This window comes from Pinus tabuliformis, chromosome 1_2 (genome assembly GCF_031772625.1).
Source record: "Pinus tabuliformis cultivar Carrire ecotype Pingquan chromosome 1_2, CPIR1, whole genome shotgun sequence".
NCBI classification, from domain to species: domain Eukaryota; kingdom Viridiplantae; phylum Streptophyta; class Pinopsida; order Pinales; family Pinaceae; genus Pinus; species Pinus tabuliformis.
The window spans coordinates 869,364,274-869,390,979 of NC_142298.1; the positions used below are offsets into that span (position 1 = coordinate 869,364,274).

At 38.6% G+C, this 26,706-nt stretch overlaps 1 protein-coding gene across 2 annotated transcripts in view; it reads left to right on the top strand.

The window, feature by feature from the left end:
- Positions 1-26,706, top strand: part of LOC149208703 (sphingosine kinase 2-like) — a 181,794-nt gene that overhangs the window by 18,584 nt on the left and 136,504 nt on the right. For both annotated transcript variants that reach the window (XM_089396156.1, XM_089396155.1), the window contains exons 4-7: positions 14,214-14,286; positions 15,929-16,015; positions 16,277-16,354; positions 16,601-16,671. In XM_089396156.1, the coding sequence (XP_089252282.1) occupies positions 14,214-14,286; positions 15,929-16,015; positions 16,277-16,354; positions 16,601-16,671 (309 nt within the window). The remainder of the gene's footprint in view (positions 1-14,213; positions 14,287-15,928; positions 16,016-16,276; positions 16,355-16,600; positions 16,672-26,706) is intronic.

A 26,706-nucleotide genomic window follows, 5' to 3' on the forward strand; every position in this document is an offset into this window, starting at 1 on the left:
CTCACCCCGACCTATGACCAACCCCATACGCCTAGTCCACTCAATCGGGCACCAACTTAAAATCCCTTGCCATCCAACCCCGAGGAAAGGATTGAGAGTATGAACTCCTGTACATGAAACTAGCCCCCCATCCTGCGAATGTTACTCCCTGCGTAACTCATGTCGCCTCATCTCACTGATCCAATCGACACATAATATTTGTTGAGGTAATTCTGCATCTCGCTCTCCACTGTGCAGAGGTAGCCTAGAAATGTTGCAAGCTATTGCTATATAGGCCCGAAGAGAGATGCTGCCTGGAGGTACTACAACTTTGTTGATGGTCTGTGCCTCTGTTTTCTCTAAATTAGTGTCTGGCCCAAAAGATGACTACTCGTCCTCCTCCACTATGGGCTCAACATGAGTCATGGACTGCCCCTCCATGGCTAGCTCACATCCCCCTATGTGTTCTCCATGTTGCTGAAGGTAGCTGCCGTTGAGGAACTTAGTCATGGTTATGGGTACCACTGTGTCTCCTAACACCTCGTCTAGGGACAATACCTCATTAAAAGATGGCTCTATGGGTATAGGCTCCACTCTCTCCACCAAGGTGTTAACTGATGCTATCAAATAGGTCTCCAACAATGGTGACTCCTGCGTCACATCGGGTATATCAGTGTGCTCCTCACCATCTCGCATGTCCTCATGCTTAACCTCCTCCTTAGGTTCCTAACATCCGAGGCCCAGTCTACACCAACAGTAATGCCTCCTGGATCCATCCTCAAGGATGAGTACAATAATTGTGATAGGAGAAACCTGTGCTTGCTACAACAAACAAGGTCAAACCCAAGTGTCAAATCAATGACTCCAAGTGCTAGAAAAGCTTCCAAAAGAAATTGCGCCCTGCTTGGTGTAAACTACTGCTGCAACTGGAAACAACCTTGCATTTGACCCCTCAAAAGTGTCGATAAATTTCTGTAATTTTTGCTGGAGTCTCCTCACATAAAAGTTTAAAACCCACAAAAGCCCAGAAACGGCTTGGGTAGTTTTTACCAGTGTTGCGAAAATCGCGATAATATCGGAAAATCACGATTTTTTGAGTTTGGTGATATTATCGCCCGATTTTTACGTTAATATATATATATATATATATATATATATTTTTTTTTTTTTTTTTTTTTCATAAAAAATTGCGATAGCTTGAAATAATCGCGATTTTTACGAAAAAATCGCAATTTTTGGGAAAACATCTTGCTTAATTTTTTTTTGCTGATTTTTTGATGAGGAGGAGGAGCAACAGGAGGAGGTGACATAACCTACCCAGCCTACCCCTGTCACCAGTAGAGGATGTGGTCTACCTCCTGTAGCTCCTAGTCCTTCAGCTTCTAGAGCACGTCAGAGTCCACTGCCAACTCCACCAGCATCTACATCTAGAGGGAAAGCTATTGCATTTTCTCGCAAGAGGGGTAAAGGAAATCAGTGGTATTAGTTATTTGGTTCATTTCATTGTATATGACATTATGACTCATGATATGAGATACATTATTATATTTTTTGTTGATATTTTGAGGCTGAGTTGGGACTCAGGAGTTAGGACTGACTATTCAGGACATGATTCACTGTTATGTGTGATGTAGCACTAGAAATGATATTACACATCTTATATATTAGTTCTTTTATCATGTTTATGTGTCAATGTATTTATTTTATGTTGTAGATGCTTTAGGTATTAAAAAAATTGAAAAAAATGAATATTTTTATTTTATGATTTTTCCCGATTTTTTCTTGATTTTTTCCCTCGCCGATATTATTCTGACAATGATAACTGCAACATTGGTTTTTACCGACGACCCTAGACCCAAAATTTAAGCTCACTCCTCTCAATTGGCTGCCAAATAATTTTGTTGTTTGGGGCACCAAAACTCCTCCAAAAATGCTCAAAAATTAGGAGCAAACTCCTTGGTGCCAAAAAAACCCAGAAATGTTTTTGGCTAATTCTGACCTCCTGGAAATACCCAAATTTGGTGCTATGTCCTCCTCTATTGGTGCAGTGTCCCCCTCGAGCTATTACTGCAAATCTAACCTTGTTTCTTCCCTAAAATGGCTGTAGAATTCTTTGCAAATTACTCTCGGAAGGTAAGAGGGAAGTTCCTTTCTCAACCTTGCACAGTTCAACGAACAACAACTCCACGAAATTCTGCCCAACAAAAGACTGCGCAGTGTGAAAATTTCAAAATAGAAATCCTACTGAAGTGATAATATTATTTCTTCTACTTATTAACTCAAAGATAAGTTATTCACAATGTTCTTATGGTGAATATCAAAATAAATTCTACTGTAGTCTTCACAAATAAAATTTTGAAAGCGAATGCAATAACAACACAAGAATAACCACAATGACACAATTATTTTGGACAATCGTCCTCGGAAAAACCCAATGTGGGAAAATCGGTGCAACAGATGAGGGTTCTTTATTATTCTTCAACAAAAATCTCTTGTACAATATACAACCAATAGAACAAAAGTGAGAAAATTTATAGACGCTTCCTGACAAATCTCTGATCCAGGAGAAGTGCTCCTCATCCCTTTGAATCCCTTTGTGTCTCCCTGCATCACTTTTCCTCACGCTGGCCTAGCGTCACACTGCTCACGCAGTCCCAGCATCAACTTGCCCTGCGCTGCCTCTTTTTGTGTCACACTTCTGCGTTAGCTCTCCTTGCTTTGCGTCTTCTTGCCTTGTACCTCCCGACTGATGCTGATGCCCTATCTATCTTTCTCACCTGCAACTCTCCCTCTGATTCGATTTTCTCTTGCCAAAGTTCGACCCGTGAGAAAATCGATATTACTCGGGTAACTAAGTATGAGCCTCTGGTGTATTCTCCAAGTGCCCATCAAGCCTCCTCTTATAATCCTCTCGTTGATCAATCAACGACCCAGATTAGATCCTAATCAATGGCTAGAATCATATTGACTTGATATCTGCTTTCTTCTAGATGTTTCACCCACAGTTTAGATTAATACCCATTAATTATTTTAATTTTGTTAAGTTTAGACTTAGGGTCCCATTAAAAATAATTAATTATTTTAATAAAATTGTCTCTGGGTGAAATTTCCCAAAATTATTTCTGGGTATTAGAAAATGCATGGTTTAAGCCTCCCTGGAAATTTTGAGACTCAGAGTACATCCGATGCTACTAGAAATCAACACGCAGGTCCAAGGAATGTTGAATTTGGTTCACACCGAAGAAGGAATCTCCAACCCTGTCCACCCTCAAGGAGATTTCTCTTAAATTCGCTGGCCAAAACTCCCCTTTAAAGACCCTCAACTCAGTGGAACGAATTTCGCTACTGCGTCCTCCTAGAAGTTCGAAATGGCAGAGGCAAGCGCTGATATGACCCATGAACTCCAACAATTCTCTTCCCACTAAGTTCTGGAATTCTCTCCTAGGGTGGCACTCTAAGTTCGAAATGACGGATGCAAGCGCTGATATGACCCACGAACTCCAACAAATCTCTTCCCACTAAGCTCTAAAATTCTCTCCTAGGGCGGAACTCTTAAATTCATTGGCCAGAACTCCCCTTTAAAGCCCCTCAACTTAGTGGAACGAATTCTGCTACTACGTCCTCCTAGAAGTTCGAAATGGTGGAGGCAAGCACTGATATGACCCACGAACTCCAACAAATCTCTTCCCACTAAGTTATGAAATTCTCTTCGATGCTACTAGAAATCAACACGCAGGCCCAAGGAATGTTGAATTTGGTTCGCATCGAAGCAGGAATCTCCAACCCTGTCCACCCTCAAGGAGATTTCTCTTAAATTCGTTGGCCAGAACTCCCCTTTAAAGCCCCTCAGTGGAACGAATTTCGCTACTGCGTCCTCCTAGGAGTTCGAATTGGCGGAGGCAAGTGCTGATATGACCCACGAACTCCAACAAATCTCTTCCCACTAAGTTTTGAAATTCTCTCCTAGGGTGGAACTCTAAGTCCATTGGAAAAAGAACTGATATTTCTGCTCGAAAATCTCCTTGTGCGAAGCAACACTGGTAGTCTTGGCTGAGCAACTCAAGAGTACTCTAAATAAAAAGTTCAATTTGTCAAAAGCCCCCAAAATGATGCCTCTTCTTTTTATTTATCTTTGCTTTCCCTTTCCTCTCCTTGTGGGCCCCACCAATTTGACTTACTTCTCCCTAGCTCGAATATCCTAAGGGGGTTCAAATTTACCCTTTTTGGGTGGCTCCACATCCCGCTACCAATTTAATTTTCCTTTTTCTCTAATATTGGTGGCCTCCATTTCTCCAAAAAATGGTGGGACTCCCTCCACCCACTTTTCCTAAGTTCACATGCCAAAATATTTCCCAACACCCAAATTGCAAAAATGTAAATTCTTCTTAACCAAAATTAATTTAATTGGGGACATTACAACTCCTATATAAATGAACTTTAAGAAATTATGTGGCAAAGCTGCAGGACGTAGTCTGGAAAATCCCACTGAGTATAGACAACTCATTGGTGCTTTGATGTTTTTGGTAAACACTAGGCCCAACATATGCTTTTCTGTAAACACTTTAAGTCAACTTATGATTGATCCCTTTCATGCCTACTAGATTGCTGCAAAACATGTTTTCAGATACTTGCATGGAACTATCAATCTAGGATTGAAATGCACTGCTAAAAATGTAAGACTTCATGGATATACAAATGTCGATTGAACTAGTAACTCTGCTGATAGAAAGAGCACAGGACATTGCTGCGAGCATGGCTAGCTATGAGGCAGTTTGGTTGATGAAGCTTTTTGGGGAACTATTTGAGCAAGTCGCTGACACACCAATTATATATTGTGACAATAAGAGTGGGATTCTTCTTGCAAAAAATCCTGTGTTTCATGATAAGTCTAAGCATATTGAGATCAAGTATCACTATCCAGGATATGGTGCTGAGAGGAGCAGTGAGACTCCATCACATCTCCACTGATGATCAAATAGCTGGCATTCTTACCAACCCTTGACTGAAAGGAAATTTCTTGGTTTTTAGAGAGCAACGACTTATGGACATGACCCTTCTAGGAAGCGGTCGCAGTTGATTGAGAACATGAAGCTACCTTTCCCCTCTGTCAGAGCTCTCAGGATTAGGGAATGATGTCGTGAAGCTCTCGAGGATGAGGGGCCTCTTGTGTAATGTGTTCCACAAGAGTAGGCCTCAGTATGCATTCGACCCATAGTCTGGGAGGTGGGAAGAGCCACCTATTTGGCCAATAGGTGTAGTGAGACTTGTCTAGGATGCAGGTGTTCCACCACTTTACGTTTTATGAAACTTGGTTGTGTTTGATTCTTGTCAATGTGACTTGTGTCTTGTCCATGTGATGATCCTTTCCTTTCCCAATTTGTGTCAAGTGGATGATTCTTCTTTAGATTGTGACTTCATTGTTACAGATGTTACAAAGTAGAGTTGAACTGATATGAATTAAGGAGATTAGAGGAAGCAAAGATCTTTGATGCAGCAAAAAATTCCTCCCTAGCTAAGAGGGAGTGTTAAAATTTGGCAGCTCATGGTTGAATTTATTGTAGAAGAAATCATATCTTTCAATTGTGTATGAACCACCTATAATAAAATTTCATTACTAACAATTCTAATATGACTTTCCAAAAGTAGTAAGTCACATCTCAATTTGGAAGTGATTTTCCAAAAATAGAAAGTCATGTCTAAATGATGAAGGATGATCTTGACATATGGAATCCACTTTAAAATCAAATCAATCATGATTATACAAGTCAAGAATTAATACTTTTATCCTTACTAGTATTATTATTATTATTATTATTTTTATGATACTAATATTTTAAAAATAGTCTAAAGTCATTCACCTTTAATGGATTAATAAAAACGAGTATATGTAAAATAAATTGAGAATCTCTTACTTGGAGATTCTAACCTCTCTCTTAGAATAAACTAGTAACACCACACTGGTGATTTGGGGTAGCATCGGGTGTGCTCTAGCCTCAAAAATTGGTGGAGAGGCTAAAGCACATGAGATCTCCAGGACCCAGAAATAATTTGGGTAGATTCTAACCAGTTTGAGAGATATTAAAATAATTAATATTTTTAATGGAGTTCTTAAGTCTAAACTTAGGAAAAATAAAATATTAATGGGTATTAAAATAAAACTGGGTTAGAAGATTCCAAAAGTCATGGATCAAGCCAAATCTAATCTTAGCCATTGATTAGAGATTTAATCTTGATCGTTGAAGGACCAACATGAGAAAGTATAAGAAGAGGCTTGAGGGTCAGTTGGAGAAGACATTGAGGGAGGCCAGTCAGTTCGATTTATGGAACGGGGTTAGCTAAGAAATTCGATCTAGTGGTCTGGAGAGCAATAGGAAGCAACAAGTACAGAAAAAAGAGTCAGTATTAGCAATAAAAGACCAGTACATAGGCATGAGAGGCAGATGCAGGGCCTTTCAGGCAGACACAAAGGCAGCAGGAGACTACGCAGTCACTAGAGGGCTTGTGTGGGTGATGTAGAGAGGCTTAGGGCTAACGCAGACAAGCAGGGGTTGGGGCAGAGTGTCTGGGAGCTACGCAGAGGTTAGCCAGGCTGACGCTGGGATTGGGAGAAGTGTTGGAGAATTTTTCTGTCTGTTGGGTAAGCTAGTTTGGCGCCCTATTGTACTGAAGAATTACTGAATAATAAAAATCCTCCCTTGCTGCACCGGTTTTCCCACATTGGGTTTTTCCGGGGACTGTTGTCCAAAATATCTGTGTCGATGTGTTGATTCTTGTGCATGTGTTTGTTTTTGTATTATGGTGTGATATCTGCACCAGAATTTATTTTAATGTTTATTGAAGGAATTTCATAAATAACTTATTGGAAATAAGTAAGCAAAGTAAATCAGATGTTGCAGTGATGGAATTTTCACATGGTATCAGAGCAGGTAATCAGAGATAGAAAGGGAAAATTAGTTATGGGTCGAGACCATGATGCAGAGGCATCCACGTTAGGGGAGTTGCACAAATTTTCAAAAAATTGCACAAGAGATTTCGATTTCTCCATGTTGGCTTCCAGGATGGAAGAAGAAGTGGCTTGTATGACTAGTTCTGCATCATCAAAAGTATGGTATATAGATAGTGGAGCCTGTTGGCATATGATGGGAATCAGGGAATGCTTCTCAGAATATCGAGAAGAGAAGATGAACTTTCAGATCACCATGGGGAACAAGGCAAAGTGTACTCCAGTAGGGAAGGGTACCATAGTTTTTCAAACAGAATCGGGAGAACGGTTCCACGCTACAAATGTGTTGCATGTACCAGGATTGGGGATGAACTTACTTTCCATGTCGCAACTTCAAGGCAAGGGCTATGACGTCTACTTCATCAAGGAGAAGGTATATGTCAAACACCCAAGCTGGAAAAAGAAAGTGCAGATTGGGATCAAAAGTAATAGGTTGTACATATTACAACTAGAATCACCAATGGCGCTAATAGGCAGTCATGGAAACAAGGACTTGAACGAACTATGGCACAGAAGAATGAGACATTTGCACCATGGGGCTCTGAGAATTCTCAGGAGCACTGTAACAGGAGTTCCGGATCTTAGTACGGAACGAGATGATGTATGCAGAGGATGTGCTCTAGGAAAGTATGCCAAGGCAGCATTTCCTAGGAGTAAACACAGGGCCAAGAGTGTACTAGGATTGATACACTCAAATATCTGCGGACCTATGCCGACCAAAGCTCTTAGTGGTGTTGAGTATTTCGTTACCTTCATTGATGACCACTCAAGGAAAACTTGGATTTATTTTCTGAAAACCAAGGACGAGGTTTTCTGTCGATTCAAAGAGTTCAAGGCTCTGGTGGAGAATCTAACTGGGAAGAAAATAAAAGTTTTGCGCTCAGATAATGGTGGAGAGTATGTCGATAAGGACTTCATTGATTTTTGCGCTAAGGAGGGCATCAGAAGAGAGTGGACAGCTCCGTACAATCTGGAGCAGAATGGAGTAGCAGAAAGGAAGAACAGGACTATTGTAGAAGTAGCTAGGGCCATGATGTATGATCAGGATATGCCAAAATTCCTGTGGGCAAAAGCATGCAACACAACATTCTATGTTCAGAATAGGACTCCTCATCGGGCGTTGGGCAAGATTACTCCAAAGAAAGTTTTCACAGGGAAGACGCCTGAAGTCAGTCATTCCAGGATATTTGGGAGTTTAGCATATTGCCGCATACCCGAGGAAAAGAGGAAAAAGCTATATCAAACTATGGAAAAGGGATATCTAGTGGGATATAGCGAGAATGCTAAGGCATACAAAATCTATCTTCCAGGGAGCAGGAAGGTAGTGGTTTGACGAGATGTAAAGTTCATGGAGGACAGGGCTTTCATAAAATCTCGTGAGATGCCTTCCGAGGAGAAGTCAAAAGAAGAGCTGTTTGTTAAACCTCTTCAACCAACAGAACTAAGGAATTCTTCATTGGATCAGGAAGATTCACAGGATGAGGAGGAGCTAACAGAAGCACCTACAGGCAGAGAAAGAACTAGTAGGGAACTTTGTCAGATTTTGCGAGATGCAGAGAATTCATTGGTGCGCCAAGAAACAATAAGAGCGAGCGAAAACAACCAAATAGATATCAGGCATTAGTAGCTCAGGATGGGGAGCCTGTCAGTTTCTAGGAGGCAGCTCAAGATCAGGTTTGGCTAGATGCGATGGTAGAGTACAACTCCATAATGGTGAACGATGTCTGGGAGGTAGTGCCAAGGCCTCAAGGCAGATCAGTGGTAGGTTCGAGATGGATCTACAAGATCAAATACGCTGTAGACGACAATGTTGAGAAATACAAGGCTAGGTTTGTGGCTAAGGTGTATGCCCAAAAGGAAGGAATTGACTACGAGGAGACCTTCGCCCCAGTAGCCAAGTATACATCTATTAGGACCATGATATCTCTCGCAGCTCAGATGGGGTGGGAGATTCATCAAATAGATGTCAAAACGACTTTTCTGAACGGGATAATAGAAGAAGAGGTATACATTGAACAACCAGAGGGCTTTGAGACACATGAGAAGAAGTCTCATGTATGCAGATTGAAGAAAGCCTTGTATGGGCTGATACAGGCACCTAGAGCATGGTATGGTCGGATAGATGGCTACTTGCAGAAGATGGGATTTGTCAAGAGTGATGTGAATCCGAATCTCTACTATCTAGTTGTAGAGAATGAGCCACTATCTTAGTATTGTATGTGGATGATCTCTTTTTGACAGGATCATCCAGGCTCATTAAGGACTGCAAGAAGAATCTAGCCACAGAATTCGATATGAAGGATTTGGGACTAATGCATTACTTCCTAGGGTTGGAAGTTTGGCAGCAGAAGGGAGAGATCTTCCTTGGGCAAGAAAGGTGTGCTACAGAAATCCTAAAAAGATTTAGGATGGAGGACTGTAGACCCATGGCTACTCCAATGATCACCAACTGGAAGAAGATTGATGCATCAGAAGACAAGGATGTTGATCCCACCCTATACAGGTAGCTCATAGGGCCCCTGATATATCTGGTCAATACTAGGCCAGACATTTGCTACGCCGTCAACACCCTCAGTCAGTTCATGGTGGAACCGAAGAGGGCGCATTGGGCAGCGACCAAACACGTTCTTAGGTATTTATAGGGAACAATCGATTATGGACTCTTGTACACCAGGGGTAAGGATATCAGATTGAGTGGATTTACTGATGCAGATTGGGCAGGAAGTTCAGTGGATCGGAAAAGTACCTCTGGGTACTGTTTCAACATTGGATCAGGAATGACTTCCTAGTGCAGTAGGAAACAGAAGTCCATGGCTCTGAGCTCATCTGAGGCAGAATATATGGCGGCGAGCACAGCTTCGTGTGAGGCCATATGGCTTAGAAAACTGCTTGTGAACCTATTCAGAAGGAAAATGGAGGCGACCAAGATCATGTGCAATAATCATAGTTGCATCAAGCTCTCTAAGAATCCAGTGTTTCATGATCAGTCAAAGCATATTGACATCTGGTGTCACTTTGTCATAGACTGTGTCCAACGAGGAGCTGTACAGTTGAGCTACATTCCTACAGGAGAATAGGTGGCGGACATCCTCACCAAGGTCCTTGGGAGGACAAAGTTTGATTACTTCAGGGAAAAGATGGGGATGATAAAGAACCCGTTTCAGTAGCAGAAATGGGGGTGATAGCAGCACGGATGCAGAGGGAGTTGCAATGTTGGGAGAAAAGGACCAGCACTAGCACGGATGCAGAGGGAGCTGTCGAACAGATGCAACAGTGGCAGTAGCAGAGCCATAGGCAGCAGTACATGATGCAACACTGCAGAGGATGTTGGGCAGGGAGGCTTGGCATCAACACAGGGACCGATGTCGGATGATCAGGGTGATACTCAGTGAAGAGTATTACTAGAGCACAGTGCTTGGTAAGAGGGAGTGTTGATTTGGGGTAGCATTGGATGTGCTCTAGCCACGAAAATTGGTGGAGAGGCTTAAGCACATGAGATCTCCAAGACCCAGAAATGGTTTGGGCAGATTCTAACTGGTTTGGAAAATATTAAAATAATTAATATTTTTAATGGAGTTCCTAAGTTTAAAATTAGGAAAAATAAAATATTAATGGTTATTAATATAAAGCTGGGTCAGAAGGTTCCAAAAATCATGGATCAAGCCAAATCTAATGTTAGCCGTTGATTAGAGATTTAATCTCGGCCGTTGAAGGACCAACAAGAAAAAGTATAAGAAGAGGCTTGAGGGTCAGTTGGAGAAGACAATGAGGGAGACTAGTCAGTTCGATTTCTGGAGCGGGGTTAGCTGAGAAATTCGAACTAGTGGTTTGGAGAGCAGTAGGAGATAGCAAGTACGGAACAGAGAGTCACGATCAGCAACAAAAGACTAGCACAGAGGCAGGAGAGGCAGACGCAGGGCCTTTCAGGCAAGCGTAGAAGCAGCAGGAGACTGCGCAGTCACTAGAGGGCTTGCGTGGGTGACAGAGAGGCCCAGGGCTGACACAGACAAGCAGGGGCTGACGCAGAGTGTCTGGGAGCTATGTAGAGGTCAGCTAGGCTGACGCTGGGATTGGGAGAAGTGCTGGAGAATTTTTCTCTCTGTTGGGTAAGCCAGTTTGGCACCCTGTTGTACTGAAGAATTGTTGAATAATAAAATCCTCCCTTGCTGCACCGGTTTTCCCACATTGGGTTTTTCCGGGGACTGTTGTCCAAAATATCTGTGTTGATGTGTTGATTCTTGTGCATGTGTTTGTTTCTGTATTATGGTGTGATATCTGCAGCAGAATTTGCTTTCATGTTTATTGAAGGAATTTCATAAATAACTTATTGGAAATAAGTAGGCAAAGTAAATCAGATGTTGCAGTGATAGAATTTTCACACACACTTAAGAGAATGTAACTCTCCCTCACTAATTCAATGCATAGCAAAAGTGTAACTTCTTCTCATTAAATGCACTTTTAATGCCCTCATTCAATTCGATTTGTAACTCTCATGTCTAAGTGTAACTCTCTCTCTCCCTAATTCGAATTGTAACTCCTCAAGACAAGTGTACCTCTCTCTCTATTCTTGGGATGAGTTACACTTCTCCTCAAGTAACTCCTCCCTCATGGAATTCGATTCTCCTATTATTGGCTCAAGGCATGAATTCATTTTGTAACTCCTCTCCTTTCTCATCTATTTAAGCAAGAACAAGTGAGAGTTGAGAGTAGCATGTTCATTGTGAAGAAGGAGAGCAAGTGTTGAGTGTGTGCAAGAGAAGTGTGAGAACTAGTGAAGAGCAAGAGCAAGGGAAGAGCTGGAGCAAGTGTGAAGGACATGATTTGATCAAGAGAAGGAGGAGATCTTCAAGCAAAGAGCAAGTGCACTTCAGCTGCAAGTTGATCAAACATTGATGATATTATTCATTCTCATTCTCTCTCTCTCTCTATACTCTGCTGAACAATTGAAGAAATCTAATAGAAGAAGAATCATTTGGGTTTTCCCCCTTGAGGGGTTTTGCCCTAGTCATTGGACCAAAATCTTAGTGTCTCATATTTGTGCTTGGCTGTCTTCATATGATCCTTAAGTTTATGTTCTATCTACAATTGTTGATCTGAAAAGTTTTGAAGAAGAAATTTGCATTCTAAGTAATTGTAACAACATAGAACATTTAGTTTTCTGCAAAGTACATTCAATTTTTTGAATAAAACTTTCAAGTTTTTGCAAAGAATTTTTAAATTTTTGCATAGAACTTTCAGATTTTAACATAGAAGGAGCAACAAGTGATATTTTAGTAGAAAATAGGAGCAACAAGTGATATTTCAACAAAAAATAGAAGGATTACAACTCTTATCTTCTTCGGCTTGTCTTCACCAAAGCTCTAATACCATGTTAAAATTCTAATATTCTATGCCGTAACAATTACTTATTCCATTTTTTGTTGTTGTTGCAATATTAGTTAAGCAATTGTAGATAGAGCATATACTAAATGCACAATTTTAGACAACCAAGAACAAGATAAGACACAAAGAGTTTAGGTCCAATGACTAGTGCAAAATGTACAAGGGGAAAATCGAACCAAATTATTCTTCTATTAGATATCAATTGTTCAACAAAGACACAAAGTACAATGAGAGATCAAGAGAATGAGTAAGTTCACCCAAATCTGAACAAGCTATAGCATGAAGATCACTAGTACTAGCAGTTGATGCAAACACTGAATCAACCTTCAAGTTTTGCTCTTACTCTCCAAGTCTCTCTCTCTCACAATCTTATTCAAGTCTTTCCAACTCTCTCTCTCAAGTTTGAATTCTTCTTTTAGAATGCACTAGTGAGAATGAGATGATATGAAATACATATATATAGGAGGAGCAACAAATCCTGGTCATAAAGAAGGAGCAATACGCATGCCTTGAGGAGTTACATATGCCTTTTAGGGAGGTACACATGTCTTTGTAACTCATGCCATTAAGGAGGTACGCATGCCTTTGTAACTCATGCCATTAAGGAGGTACACATGCCTTAGTAACTTATGCCATAAAGGAGAGAATGTAACATATGCATTAAAGAGGGGAATCTTTTATGATATGCTTTAATGAGTGTGTAAGAGGAATATGACACGTTTTTAATTAGTGCGTAAGAGAGAGTGAAATGTATCCATTAAGTGAGAGAGTAACATATGCATTAATTGAGGGGAGTTACATATGACATGATTGAGTGCCATGATTGAGAGACATGAATTTCCTTTTAATAATAATATAATAGTATCATAAAGGATAATAATAATAATAATAATATTGATGATTAAGTCGAGATTGAACTATTAGGATTGATTAATGATAAGTGATTTTCCATCAACTATATCTGATTACCAATTGATGCATGGTGATTTACTATTTTTGGAAATTCATACTTGAGATGCTAGACATGAGTTTCTATTTTTAGAAAGTCACTCCAAAATTGTTAGAAATGAGATTTTAGATAAGGAAATTTATCCCCGAGCTGCCAATTTTCAACATATTATTGTAGCTTGAACACTTCAACATCAATAGCCAGTTTTTCCTCATTAGGACAACCTTCATTTTCCCAATGATAAGTCAGGACTCACTAGTCATCAATCCATTCATCCATTTCAATTAGGAAACTTTGGCAACTTGTTTTACTAGAGCAATCTCTTCATTTTCACCTTGGACTTCACTGCATAAGCTCTAGTAATCCTAATCTAGGGAAGCCCCCTTTGAGCCAGAGGAGAACTGTCCGAAAATGTAAAGATGGCTTGTGAGGTGACATTGGCAATCCCTCTTAGTTCCTCGAAGGCCTTGCTTGAGCTTTAGGACTTTAGTTGAAGAAGAGAGGGTTTGCAATGTAACAGGGTGCTAGGGTTCGCATATTTACTCTCTTATTTTTTATAATTTTTTATTTAAATTCATTTGAAAATTTCTAATTTTACTTCATATTTGTGAAGACAACATGCATGTATGCTTTATTTTGTTTTCTTTTTTCTTGAATTATTTGTTTGATTCTAATAGAAGTGCTGTTTCTTTTGTAACTTGTTCTTGTAGATGTTGCACAGTGCACACAACTGAAAATAGGGTTGGAAAAATGGTTGATAATTTTGGAAACAAACTAGATGATAATGTTTAACAGGATACTTGCTCCTCCTATGCTTTTCTAATTTTGAATCAATTTTAAAATGAATGTCTCATAATTATTTCTTCTGACTGATTGAATATAGAGTATATTTTTGTGTAGGTTGTAAATGGTTTGTTGGAGAGATCTGATTGGGAGGATGCAATAAAGATGCCCATTGGAATCATTCCAGCTGGTATGAACGTTCTTATTTTCCCATCGTTCCATGTTAAATTACCATTCTTGCTTTTGTAGGTGAATTAAATGCCAGGAGAACTTTTTCTGTTTTCTTTCTGTTTAGGCACCTTTTGCCAGTATATGCCATCTTGTGGTGGCCATATATTTTTCATTTGATTGTATGGGACTTTTCAGATTGGCCCCTGTTTTGCAAGAAAGCAACTAATGTACCTCTCAAAAGAATTTGTCATAGGTTGTCATGTCTCAGAAGGGACATCAAAAAGCTTCATTTTGTGACCTGTTTTAATGAAAGTTGTTAGCTTCTTTTGATCGTCACCTGTAAAGGATTCGTTAATGTATCTTTTTCATATTTTTTCCAGCTTATAATAAATATTAGATGAGGATTCAGGTCACAACATATATCTCGAAAAGGAATTGTTGTTTTCTACATAATCCCTATTATTTCTTGGTTTAAAAGTTGTTAATCATTTTTCCACTAGTAAACAGACTAATCGACTTTTGAAATATTCAATTAATGAAATTATTTAATAAGAGACCTTTGCCCTTTGGGAATGGACAGCCTTCAGTTATGGGTTTGTTGTCTCAAGAAGGATTTGTTAATGGCTATAGTCCTATATGACATTAAACAAGCTATTTTGTTATATTTAGAGATGCTTACCCCATGGGGATCCATGATTCCAACAGGCTTGCTATCTGACCAATCAAACTTCAGATATTATTAGCCTTGCCTGTGGGACATCGTATCATTGATGCGACTTGCCAACCAGTTTTGTCACCTAGAACACCTTAACTTTGTAGGAAAACAATATCAAGTTTCAACTATAATGTAATGCCTAATGCAAGAGGAAATACTTCACAAGCAGCAGTTATGTCAGTTCTGGATTTCTACTTACTGCTGAGCCCTTTACAATGTTTATCTTTATCCATGGAGCGATTTTGTTCTGCCATTCCTATCTAAGAATGTTATGGTCTTTTATATCCCTGTCATTATCCTCTAGTTCAATCATTTCAATCAGTGTTGCGAAAATCGCGATTTAATCACGATTTTGAAAAATCGCAATTTTTCCCTGAAACGATTAAATTGGCCGTTTAAATCGGCGGCATGTTTTTTTCCAAAAAATCGTATTTTTTGTATTTTTTTTTTGTATTATTTTAATTTTGCCGATTTTTTTGCCGACTTTTACTGATTTTATCCCGATTTATACGATTTTTTCTTCTTCAGGACCCTTGCCGATTTAATCCTGATCACGATTATCGCAACATTGATTTCAATGTTAAAAAAACCAAAATCAATCTTAGAGATTCTTTACCTCAAGATGCTTACATTTTAAGAAATCACTTCTTAGCATTTGTGAATTTCATTTAATACAATTAAGAATTAATAATATTGAACTTGACTTAAACCTTAAATAGTCCCCATCTCTGTAGTCTTTCTCTACATGATTATGATATATGATCCTTGTTCCAACTCTTTGTTCCTAAGAGCAAGACTTTTATAAATTTGATAAGCCTCTTATGCATTATCCTCTTTGTTGCAGAAACATAAGCTTTTCATTCTATTTATTTTTATTTTTGTGTTCATGCATGATATTCTGTTTTAATTTCACATGATATTCTGAACTTGTATTTTTGAAAGGCAGGTACAGGAAATGGTATGGTCAAATCTTTGATGGATGATGCTGATGAGCCTTGTACTGCTGCAAATGCAACTTATACAGTCATCAAAGGTGTTTATGTTTACTGTAGTGGCTTTTCATGGTTTTCAAATTAGTGTTCGTCTTCTTATGTGTAATATTCTTGTTGTAGAACTAGAAGTTTCTTTTTGTCAATTTTTATGTAGATGGGCATGATGAAAAAGTTTAACATGAAAAAAATAGAATGGAGAAAATGTACAAGTGAGGGAATAGAAATGGATTCCAAGGAAAGTAGAATTACTTAGTGTAGTTATTGTAAAAACTGTTGATTTATGACATAAATTTCTTTTTCAGGCCACAAGCGACAATTAGATGTGGCCACAGTTGTGCAGGGCCATGCAAGATTTTTCAGTGTCTTGATGCTTACATGGGGTATGTGGAACATGGAGTTTTAACTGTGGATTGGTGTTTGCATATTTCTCTTTCTTATCCTACAACTTTGTTCACACAAACATAATCTGATTCCCTGCAATAGTTTGCTTGGGAAGGATTAAGATCCAATCCATTTGACACATCTTTCTTCTTTTCTAGATAAAATGGTTTTCTTGATTGTCTGTTTTTTGAAAGTGGATATTCTAGCCACTTTACAGTTCTAATAACATTTCCTGACCATTACAGGTTTAATTGCTGATGTTGACATTGAATCAGAGAAGTATCGATGGATGGGAAGTATGCGTCTTGATTTTTATGTATGTGAACTTCTATGTTCCAGTTTAACTACATCTCTTATATGTTGAAATGTCATCTTGAATGAAATATTTTCTTTTTGTTTTTAGATTAAAATTTCAAGGCTAAGCATTAGTTTGTGCTTTTAAGACATTTGATCTAATATTGACACCTTTATAAAACATGCTTGTGTAAGTCTTTTTGGCTCAAAATTTTATTCTCTTTCTGATTTTTTAAAAGAAAACACATATTACGCTGCAATTTAATATTATGATTTTTGAATAGAATGTTTTTTTTAACTATTAATACGAAAAATATGACCACATATTCTATACAAAAAGGCAAGTCACAATTATACAACCACCACAAGCATAGAGTCCAAAACAGAGCCTAATCTACCTTAAGAAACTAACAGTGGAAAATCAACCATACAAATTGCCTTGATGGCTTCAACCAAAATGCCAGGAGACTAAAACAACACCAAATACAAAACTGGGCTGGCTAGCCAAGACATAGCAGTAGATAGTTATGCAATAGAAGCAAGAACAACACTTGAACTAGGTGGCAAATCATCCTTGGGAGGTGGTGGCCCCCATCTCTCAAAAGCAGGCTTAACACCAGAATGATAGGTTCCCAGCCATCATTCCCCTATTCAAGCTGAGAAGGCTTCTCCACTTCAGAGATGGTTTGGGGCAGTGTAGGCTATTTATCTTGATTTGGCCGTGGTTGAGTAAGCAAAATGTTATGTAACTCCTGATCCAAATGACTGACACAATGTTGTGGCCGAAATGAGTGATGCAGCAAGGCAAATCTGGTAGAGGAATTAGCAGGAGTCTCCTTGCTCATGGAGTAAGGAGTTGTGCCCCATTAATTAATTAAATGCTGCAGATGATTCATGTCCACCTGCACCTTCCCGCATTATGCTGTTATCAGTAGGTTCAAACTAGAGCATATAAATGCATTGTCATACCAAGAGAACTTCCTGTCAAGTTTAACTTCCTTAAATAAGCATTCATTTCTTTGTTTTGAAATAAAAAATAAAATTTCAAAACAAATATGCTTCCAAGCTACTTGGAATTCTATGGCCCAAGGAAGCCTTTCACTTAGGAGTGTTTTTTTGTAAAAGTGGGTAGGGAGGATTTGACTAGATAGCATGTATACCCAATTCCAAGCTGATTGAGTATAATTACAAAGACCAAAACGCATGCTTGAGAGACCAAACAAAGATGGACTTTTTTGACTAAATGATGGGTTTCCATAGTGAGAAAATAGGAAAGAGCCAATCCTTCTTTTACAAATGAAGGTGCCAAACCTTATCAACCCTAACATCAATGTTAGGTTGCGAGCAAAGCCATTGATGACCATCAACAAGATTTTACTTTTTGCAAGCTTTGGAAAAATTCCATACTAGTGTGTCCACCAAGACAAAGGGTCCTGCAAGCCAATCTTGATGAGAAGGTTATTGTAAGGACCCTACCTGAGGTGCCATTGGCAAGTGCATGATAAATGGTGCGTTAGGGAAAGATGACTAAGTGCATGATGAGTCTATATGTTTGGTAGCATTGGTGATCCACTCATGGTGATTCATGAGATGGTTAGCATGGTGTACTAGTTTGGTGTGGATTACCAATGAGGTGTTGCAATATAAGCTTGACAGAGGATCATGCAATCTGGCAATGTGGTGGCCAGTGCGTTAATCATGGCAAGGCAACATTGTTGATGAATGTATTCAATCCTAAATTTCACAAAAAGTGGAAATGCCTGGAAGTTTCTGAAATGTGTATGGGTGGAAACATGACCCCCCCAAAATGAAACGTTGGACGAAACGTCATATATATATATATATGATTTTTTAACAAGTTAATAACACATTATCTTGCAAAAAAAAACAAGAATGAGACACGTATATGATATTTTAGAAGAAAAACCAAATCTATATTCTCGCAGATGATTGCATGATGCAAAATCCAAAATTATCTTTTATAGATGGGGCTATACATCCATAATTCCAAAATCTGTTGAAATTTTGATGTTCTATGCTGCAACAATTACTTATTCCAAAACTTCTTTGTTCTGCAATATTATTTAAGCAATTGTAGATAGAACATACACCATATAAACCATATGCAAAATAGAAGACAACCAAGAACAAAAGTAGACACAGAGAATTTAGGTCCAATGACTAGGGCAAAACCCACAAGGGGAAAACCCAACCAGATTCTTCTTTTATTAGAAATCAATTGTTCAATAGAGATACATAATACAATGAGAGAAAGAAGAAGTTCACCCAAATCTGAAGATCTTTGATAGCTGTGGTTGATGCAAACATTGAATTACTTTGGCTCACCAAGATCTTCTCTTACTCTTCAAGACTCTCTCTCTCTCTCTCACTCTCACACACACACACACACACACACAATTCTTCTCTAGTCTTTCTAACTCTCTCTTTTTTAAGTTCACACTCTTCTTTCACAATGCACAAGTGAGAAATAGAGAGGATGAGAGGCACAAATATATAGGAAGAGCAAGGAAGGACTCCCATGCCTTGAGGAGTTACATATGCCAAAATAGGAGTGTAACTTATGCCATAAAGGAGGTACACTTTGCTTTAGTAACTCATGCCATCAAGAGGGAGTACGCATGCCTTAGTAACTTATGCCATCAAGAGGGAGGACACATGCCTTGGTAATTCGAGCCATTAAGAAGAAGTGTAATGTATGCATTAAAGGGCTGTAAGAGGAATCTTTTATGACGCGTCATTAAAGTGTGTAAGAGAGTATAAGAGGTGCGTAAGAGCATTAAAGAGAGAGAGGAAGAGAGAGTTACATATCATTGAATTAGAGAGTTTGATTTGCCATCAAGGAGAGAGAGATGTGAAGTGGCATGATTTATTGCCAAGTAAGAGAGGTGACATGGAATTTCATTTTAATAATAATATATTATCATAAAGATAATAATATTAAATATATATTGATGACTAAATTGAAAATTAAAGAATTGAGACTGATTAAGGATAAGTTAAGTGATTTTCCATCATATATATATATATATATATATGATTACCAATTGAAACAAGGTGACTTACTAATTTTGGAAATTCATGGTTGCAATGATAGACATGACTGTCTATTTTTAGAAAGTCACTCTAGAATACTTATTCAAGGAATTCATCCCTTAGCTGCCAATTTTCAACAAAATCAACCTTTATACATGAGGCTATACATCCAAAATGAGATTTTATATGTGTTGAAAATGAAATAAAACATGAGCTAAAAACAAGTACAATTACATATCCTAATAATCCTCATCATCATCTTCATCAACAAAAATAGAATAAGGTGCTTGTTCAATAAAACCAGAGCATGGATTGATTAGAGATAAATTATCTTATGGAGTGATTACATATAAATTTTATTGGTAGATAAATTTTTTTTTTGGCCATAGAAGGGCCGCACACCCTTCTTGGGAGTTTGAGTGAGCCCACACAAGCAAAAATAGTTGTGGAAAAGGGGTAAATTTGGGCCGAAACACCGCCAAAACATTTCAGTGGCGTTGTGGTGGTGTTTAAGCCGCATTTTGCAATGTTTCGACGTTTCAGGGAATTTCTAATACGAGTATGCTAGGTTGGGGGCTGTTTCCTGCAACATAGATTCAATGTATGTGGAACCTATTGCCACCTAGTACATGACCATTAGAGGAATGCAATGGGTTGTTCTATATGTATGACAACACAATCCTACATTAGGTGGTTAGTTGCTCAAATGTGTTTGGTAGTGTTGCGAACATCGTGATGTTATTGCGATTTTTTCAAATAATTGTGCGTTTTTCAAGTGAACTATTTTATTGGTCAATAATATCAACGATTTTTTCGTGCTGAAAAAATCACGAGTCGAGTGGTAGTAATCGTCGGGTGCGCAACAACGAGTTTTTAAAGCAAATTTTTTGGTTTTTTCTTCGTTTATTTTGCAGATAGAAGGCAAGCGTGAGAGCTAACGAGGAGGAGAACTCATTTACAAGGGCAAGAGAGGAGAAAAGTGAAGGACTTTAGCATCCCAAGCAAAAACAATTCAAGTCTGGAATAAGTTTCTTCAGTAGAGCGTGGTTTTCAAGTATGGGCATCAAATTTGACCATTTTTTTTTTACTTGGGTTTCTATCACCCATTTATTTTCCATGATTTTTGTTTGGATTTGAGTGTGTTTTTTTTGTCTTTTTTGTTGCATTTAGCGGAGAGGGTTATTTTTGGTCAAAAATGCAAAATCTTGATTGTTAGTTTTATTTGTTTAATTTCTTCTTGTGCCCTAGTTTTTCCATCATTTTTGCTTGGGTTTGAATGTGTATTTTTTTCCATTATTGTTGCATTGAGTTGAGGTTTTTTTTGTCAAAATTTCAAAATATTGTATGTAAATTTTAATTTCATTTGTTTAACTTGCAATTCATCTTTTTCCCTAGGTTCAAACTTCAAACTTCAATTTTACATTAAAATTCAAGATTCAACAAAGTTACAAACATGCCAAGGAAATTGGACCCTCTATGGGAATTTGGTGAAGCTAATGGGGGTTTTGACAGATCAAATTTGACCTGCAAGTTATGTGGGCATCATATGACAAGGGGGGTATACAAATTGAAGTATCACCTTGCACAAGTTCCTAGACATGAGGTAGGTCCTTGCTCAAATACAAATCCAGAAATCATCCGAAGAGCCCTCAAATCATTGGAAGAAATAGAGACAACCAAATTGTCCAAGGCAACTCTGAAGAGTCAAATAACAGGGAGTAAAGTGTTAGGATTGGGAGGTGACCATGAGAGTGGTACTGGTTCTACTTCACCATCAACATCTACACCCAACCTTGTAGCTACCTCATCATTTTTTGTTCCTAGAACCACACCTGGTGCACAACCATCTATCTCATCAGTGATTAAAAAAAGGGAGAAGGAAGAAGCTAACAAGTTGTTGGGAAAGTTTCTTTTTTGGAGTGATATTCCTTTTAGCATTGCCAGGAACAATCCATTTTTCCAACTCGCGGTTGATGATATTGCTATTGTTGGCCCAGGGTACAAAGTCCCTTCATATGATGACTTTAGAGGGCACATTCTTCAAAATGAAAAGGTTGACTGCATTAAGAGATTGGAGGAGTTTAGGGAATTATGGGCACACACAGGATGCACTGTGATGTGAAATGGTTGGACTGATCAAAAAGGTAGAAGCCTTATTAACTTCTTCGTTAATTGTCCCAATGGGACAATGTTTATGAAATTTGTTGATGCATCTGCACATGTCAAAGATGCACGATTATTATGTGATTTGTGTGAAAATTCCCGAATCTAACACATCAGAAACCCCTACTGCAATTTTTGGTTTACTATCTCCTACTTGTTCTTTACATTAACAAGTTATTGAATTGCATAAACATCGAAGTAAACACAAATGAAGCCTTCACATATATATAGATCATGCACTGAAGTAAACAAAAACAAAAACACAAGGGACACTGTTATTTTTGAACAATCATTCCTGGAAAAACTCAATGCGGGAAAACCGGTGTAGCAGATATGAAGGTTTTATTATTAAGTTGGTTCTTGAATACAACTAGGGTGCCAGAATTGGCTCACCCAACATAGAATGTCCTTGGCAGTAGTACCTCTATCCAGAGATAGATATTCCGGCAAATCAACGACTGGATGATTAACCCCATAGTGACTCTGACTGTTTCTTTTGCTGGATAGCGAAAGCTGCTCCAAGCACTGCTTTGGAATTGCGCCACCCTTCAGGAACTGCGTCACCCTCTCTCAGTTGATCTGCTCTCAGTCTGCCCCACAGAATCTTCCCAGCGCTGCCTCTGAAGCCCTTTGCATCCTCAACGTTAGCCTCTACAGCTTCTGCGCCAGCCTCTACGGCCCTCGGCACCCTCTACGCTGCCTCCTTCGGCCTTTGCGTCATCCCTTCTTGGGCCTGCGCTGTCTCTTCTGGCACTTCGCTGCCTCTCTGCTATGTATTCTTCAGCCTTGGATGAAAATCCCTTGTTGAATTGCCCCTCGCTGCAATTGATCACTAAATTGATTTCCTCAGCAAACCTCGCCCTAGAAAATCGAATTCTTGATCTCTCTTGGTGTATCTCAACCTGACCCTCAAGCCTCCTCTTGTACTTTTCCTGTTGACGAATCAACGGCTGAAATTAAGCCCCTAATCAACAACTAAGACTAGAACTAGCTTGATCCTCGTCACTTAGAACTTTCTCACTCATTCTCCAAACGATTTGCAGGTCTTGGAAATCTCACGTGCCTTAGCCTCTCCACGAAATTTCATGGCTAGAGAACATCCGATGCTACCAAAAATCAACAATTTGTTGGATGTGTTCATTCAGGAGGTGGGTCCACAACATGTTGTCCAAGTCATAACGGACAATGCTGCAAATTATGTTGCTGCTAGAATGATGCTTATGGAGAGGCATCCTAACTTATTTTGGATATCTTGTGCTGCACACTGCATTGATTTGATGTTGGAGGACATAGGAAAAATTCCTTTTGTCAAGGATATTGTTGAATCATTAAAAAACATTACAAAATTTATATATAATCATGCATCTGTGCTTTATTTGATGAGAACATTCACCGACAATAAGGAGTTGGTGCGCCCTGCCATTACATGGTTTGCACCAGTTTCATATCTCTTCAATCCCTTTTGAATTCTAAGTGGGATGTGAAGAGAATGTTTCTTTCAAAGGAGTGGTGTGCTTTGTCATATAGCCGCAAATCAGAGGGAGAGGCCATATGCAGGTTGGTTTCATACCAGGAAAACTTATGGGAGGGAGTGCAGGAGGTGTGTAGCATTACCAAACCTTTGGTAAATGTTCATTGATTAGTTGATGGAGACAAGCCCGCAATGGGCTATTTGTATGAGGCCATGGATAGGGCTAAAGAATCTATTCAGAGCTACTATGATGATAAGGGGGATGAGGGGTTTGGGAAACAACTCCTATGGGAAGTGATTGATGAGCGATGGAACAATACACTCCATCATCCCATTCATGCTGCAGGGATCTATCTGAACCCCACATTCTTACTCATGTGATTTCTTATTTGATGCTAAGGTCACAGATGGATTCTTCACTTGTGTTTAGAGGATGGTGCCATTTCTAGTAGAACGTTCAAAAATCTCTAAAGAAATGGAGATATATAGGATGGCAGGTGGCAAATTTAGCTTTGACATGGCTATTGTGGATAGGAAGACTAAAATGGCAGGTAAGCTTTAGTTTGTTTCAAATTTCATTGTCTCTTCAAGTTCATACTTTGATTCAACTTTCAAATTTCATTTTTTTCCTTATGTTTATCTTATTTGTTGTAGATGCATGGTGGAGAAGCTATGGTAGCAGAGTACCCAATCTCCAAAGGCTTGCCATTCGTGTGCTTAGCCAAACATGTAGCTCCTTAGAATGCAAGCGCAACTAGAGTGTATTTGAAAAAATACACACCAAGAAGCGCAACAGGTTAAAATATTCCAAATTTCCAATTAATTTTTTGAATTCATTAAATAATAATTTTTTATAATTATTAATTTATTATTTATAATTTATTAATTTATGACCCTTGTACAGGTTGGAGTCCCAACGACTTAATGACATGGTCTACATCTACTACAATCTTCGATTGTGGGTGAGGCAACTTGAGAGGACACCTGATGTGGAGGCCATCTCATTGGATGGGATTGAAACCACTGCTGCATGGAGGGTTGAGGCCGAGAGGCCTATCATGCAGTCAACCCCTAATTGGTTAGAGCAGGGGGTAGTGGAGGGGTAGAGGAGGAGGAGGAGGAGGAGCAACAGGAGGAGGAGGTGACACCACCTACCACTGTCACCAGTAGAGGACATGGTCTACTTCCTATATCTCCTAGTTTTTCATCTTTTTGAGCACAACAGAGTCCATTGCCTTCTTCATCTAGAGGGAAAGTTGTTACATTTTCTCGCAAGAGGGGTAGAGGAAATCAATAGTATTAGCTATTTGGTTCATTTCATTGTATATGACATTATGACTCATGATATGAGATACATTATTATATTTTTTGTTGATATTTTGAGGTTGAGTTGGGACTCAAGACTTAGTATTTAGGACATGATTCACTGTTATGTGTGATGTAACACTAGACATGATATTACACATCTTATATATTAGTTTTCTTTTCGTATTTATGTGTCAATGCATTTATTTTATGTTGTGGATGTCTTAGATATTAAAAAAAATTGAAAAAAATGAATATTTTTGTATTTGCTGAATTTTTGCTGATTTTTATTATTTTTTTCCTGATTTTTATGATTTTTTCTGATTTCAGACCCTCACCATTTAATCTCAATCGCGATGTTCACAACATTGGTGCTTCGCTGTGGGGAGGTGATATTTTCCTATGGTTGGGTGGCAATGATGCAACATTGCTTATTGACACAAGCACTTCAACTGTTTGCATAGTTTAAGGTGCTTGGCTTGGGTTTGATTGGGATGTGTCAGTTAGGTGTAGTTTGGGTGGTACAAGCAATTCATGGTCATGCCCAGCTAATAAAGTCATGTGAGTGTCCTGTAATGACAAGGTTTCTTAAGTGGTATAGGTAGCTCAAGGGGAATAAAAAGTCTAGCCTTGTAATAATTATCATGAATAAGGATTTTGACCATATCCAAAATTGACTATCTATAGTAGTGAGCTTGAATTCTTCCTTCAACACATGCTTTGATCTGAATTGTATCATTATAGTATTTTTCATCTATCTTGATGCTTTCAAAGTGGAAACAGTTATAGGAATCGACTTGTAGGGTCATTTTAATGACCATCCTAGTTTGGAAAATTGGGGGTGAAAATTTTCTGGAACCATTTTGAGGCCTTAAATGACAGCTTTTTGAGGTACTTGAATTGCCTCAATCGAAGCTCGTATGAGAAAGTTATGCCTCTTGCAAGTTGACCTACCTAGTTGACCATCGTTGTACTAGTGGATGCCATGTCAACCCCCTTACGCACTCACGTGGAGCTAGGCACATGTGGGCTTTCAAGAAGTCTCTAGAAGGTCCAAGAACCTCATCACTAGTTTAGGGTTGAGAAAGTCAGACATTACCCCTAGATGGATATTAGGCTATGTTAAATATTGGGTTCCATTCTATGCTATTGTATTTACTGTTTTGTTTCATACTTGAGCAAAGAAAGTGGGAGTGGAAATTAGTGATCATAACAGAGGAAGTTAATGTTCTATAATAGCTGTACATGCCATAGGTCTCAGGTAACTCCATAAAGAGTACCTCTTCTTTTGTACTTGCACATTTTCCATATAAGAGAAAAAGAGAGTAGAGTAGCCTCCCCTTCTAGTTGGGTTTTCTTTTGTAAGGGTTTCCCTGGGAAAATCTTTGTCTATTGTGGATGGTGTGTATTTCTTTTTGTTTTCTATTTCTCACATTTTAAATAATTTAATTAATTGGGGAGAAAATCAACTAACTAAAGAATTTGGAATCTAAGGATAATTCAATTGTAAATATTTTAGAAAATTTATTAGATCTATTGTGATGAACTATTCTTGTGGAACATCTGCGATAGTTTTAGATCATAGTGGTATCAAAACATATTTCTTTGGGAAATTTCGTGGGAAGTTGTTGTGGATCCAAGAATTGATTTAAGAAGAAAGTTGCAGAACCCTATCTATGGTTGATGGGTCTGTTCACAATAACCCTCATGATCCGACAAAAGAGAGATTTCTGAGGCTGGAAGTACAAGCTACTGACATTAGTCATAATATGAATCTCCTCATGGCGGCTCTAGCAAACAAGTTTGGAATTAGAGAAGATGGTGGTTCTAACTCAAAGGTCAAATTAGAGGGGAAATCGGGAGATCATGAAGACCTAGAAAGGAAAAAATCGAGAAAGTCATACCAAAGTGAGATCGATGCCTTAAAAATGAATGACTGGTTACATCATTTAGAAGTTTATTTTAGCATTCACTATATAGTTGTGGAGTGAAAATATCATTTGCTAGATTGAAGTTTGAGGGGTATGCTTTGAATTGGTAGGGAAGCTATATAGAAACACTTAG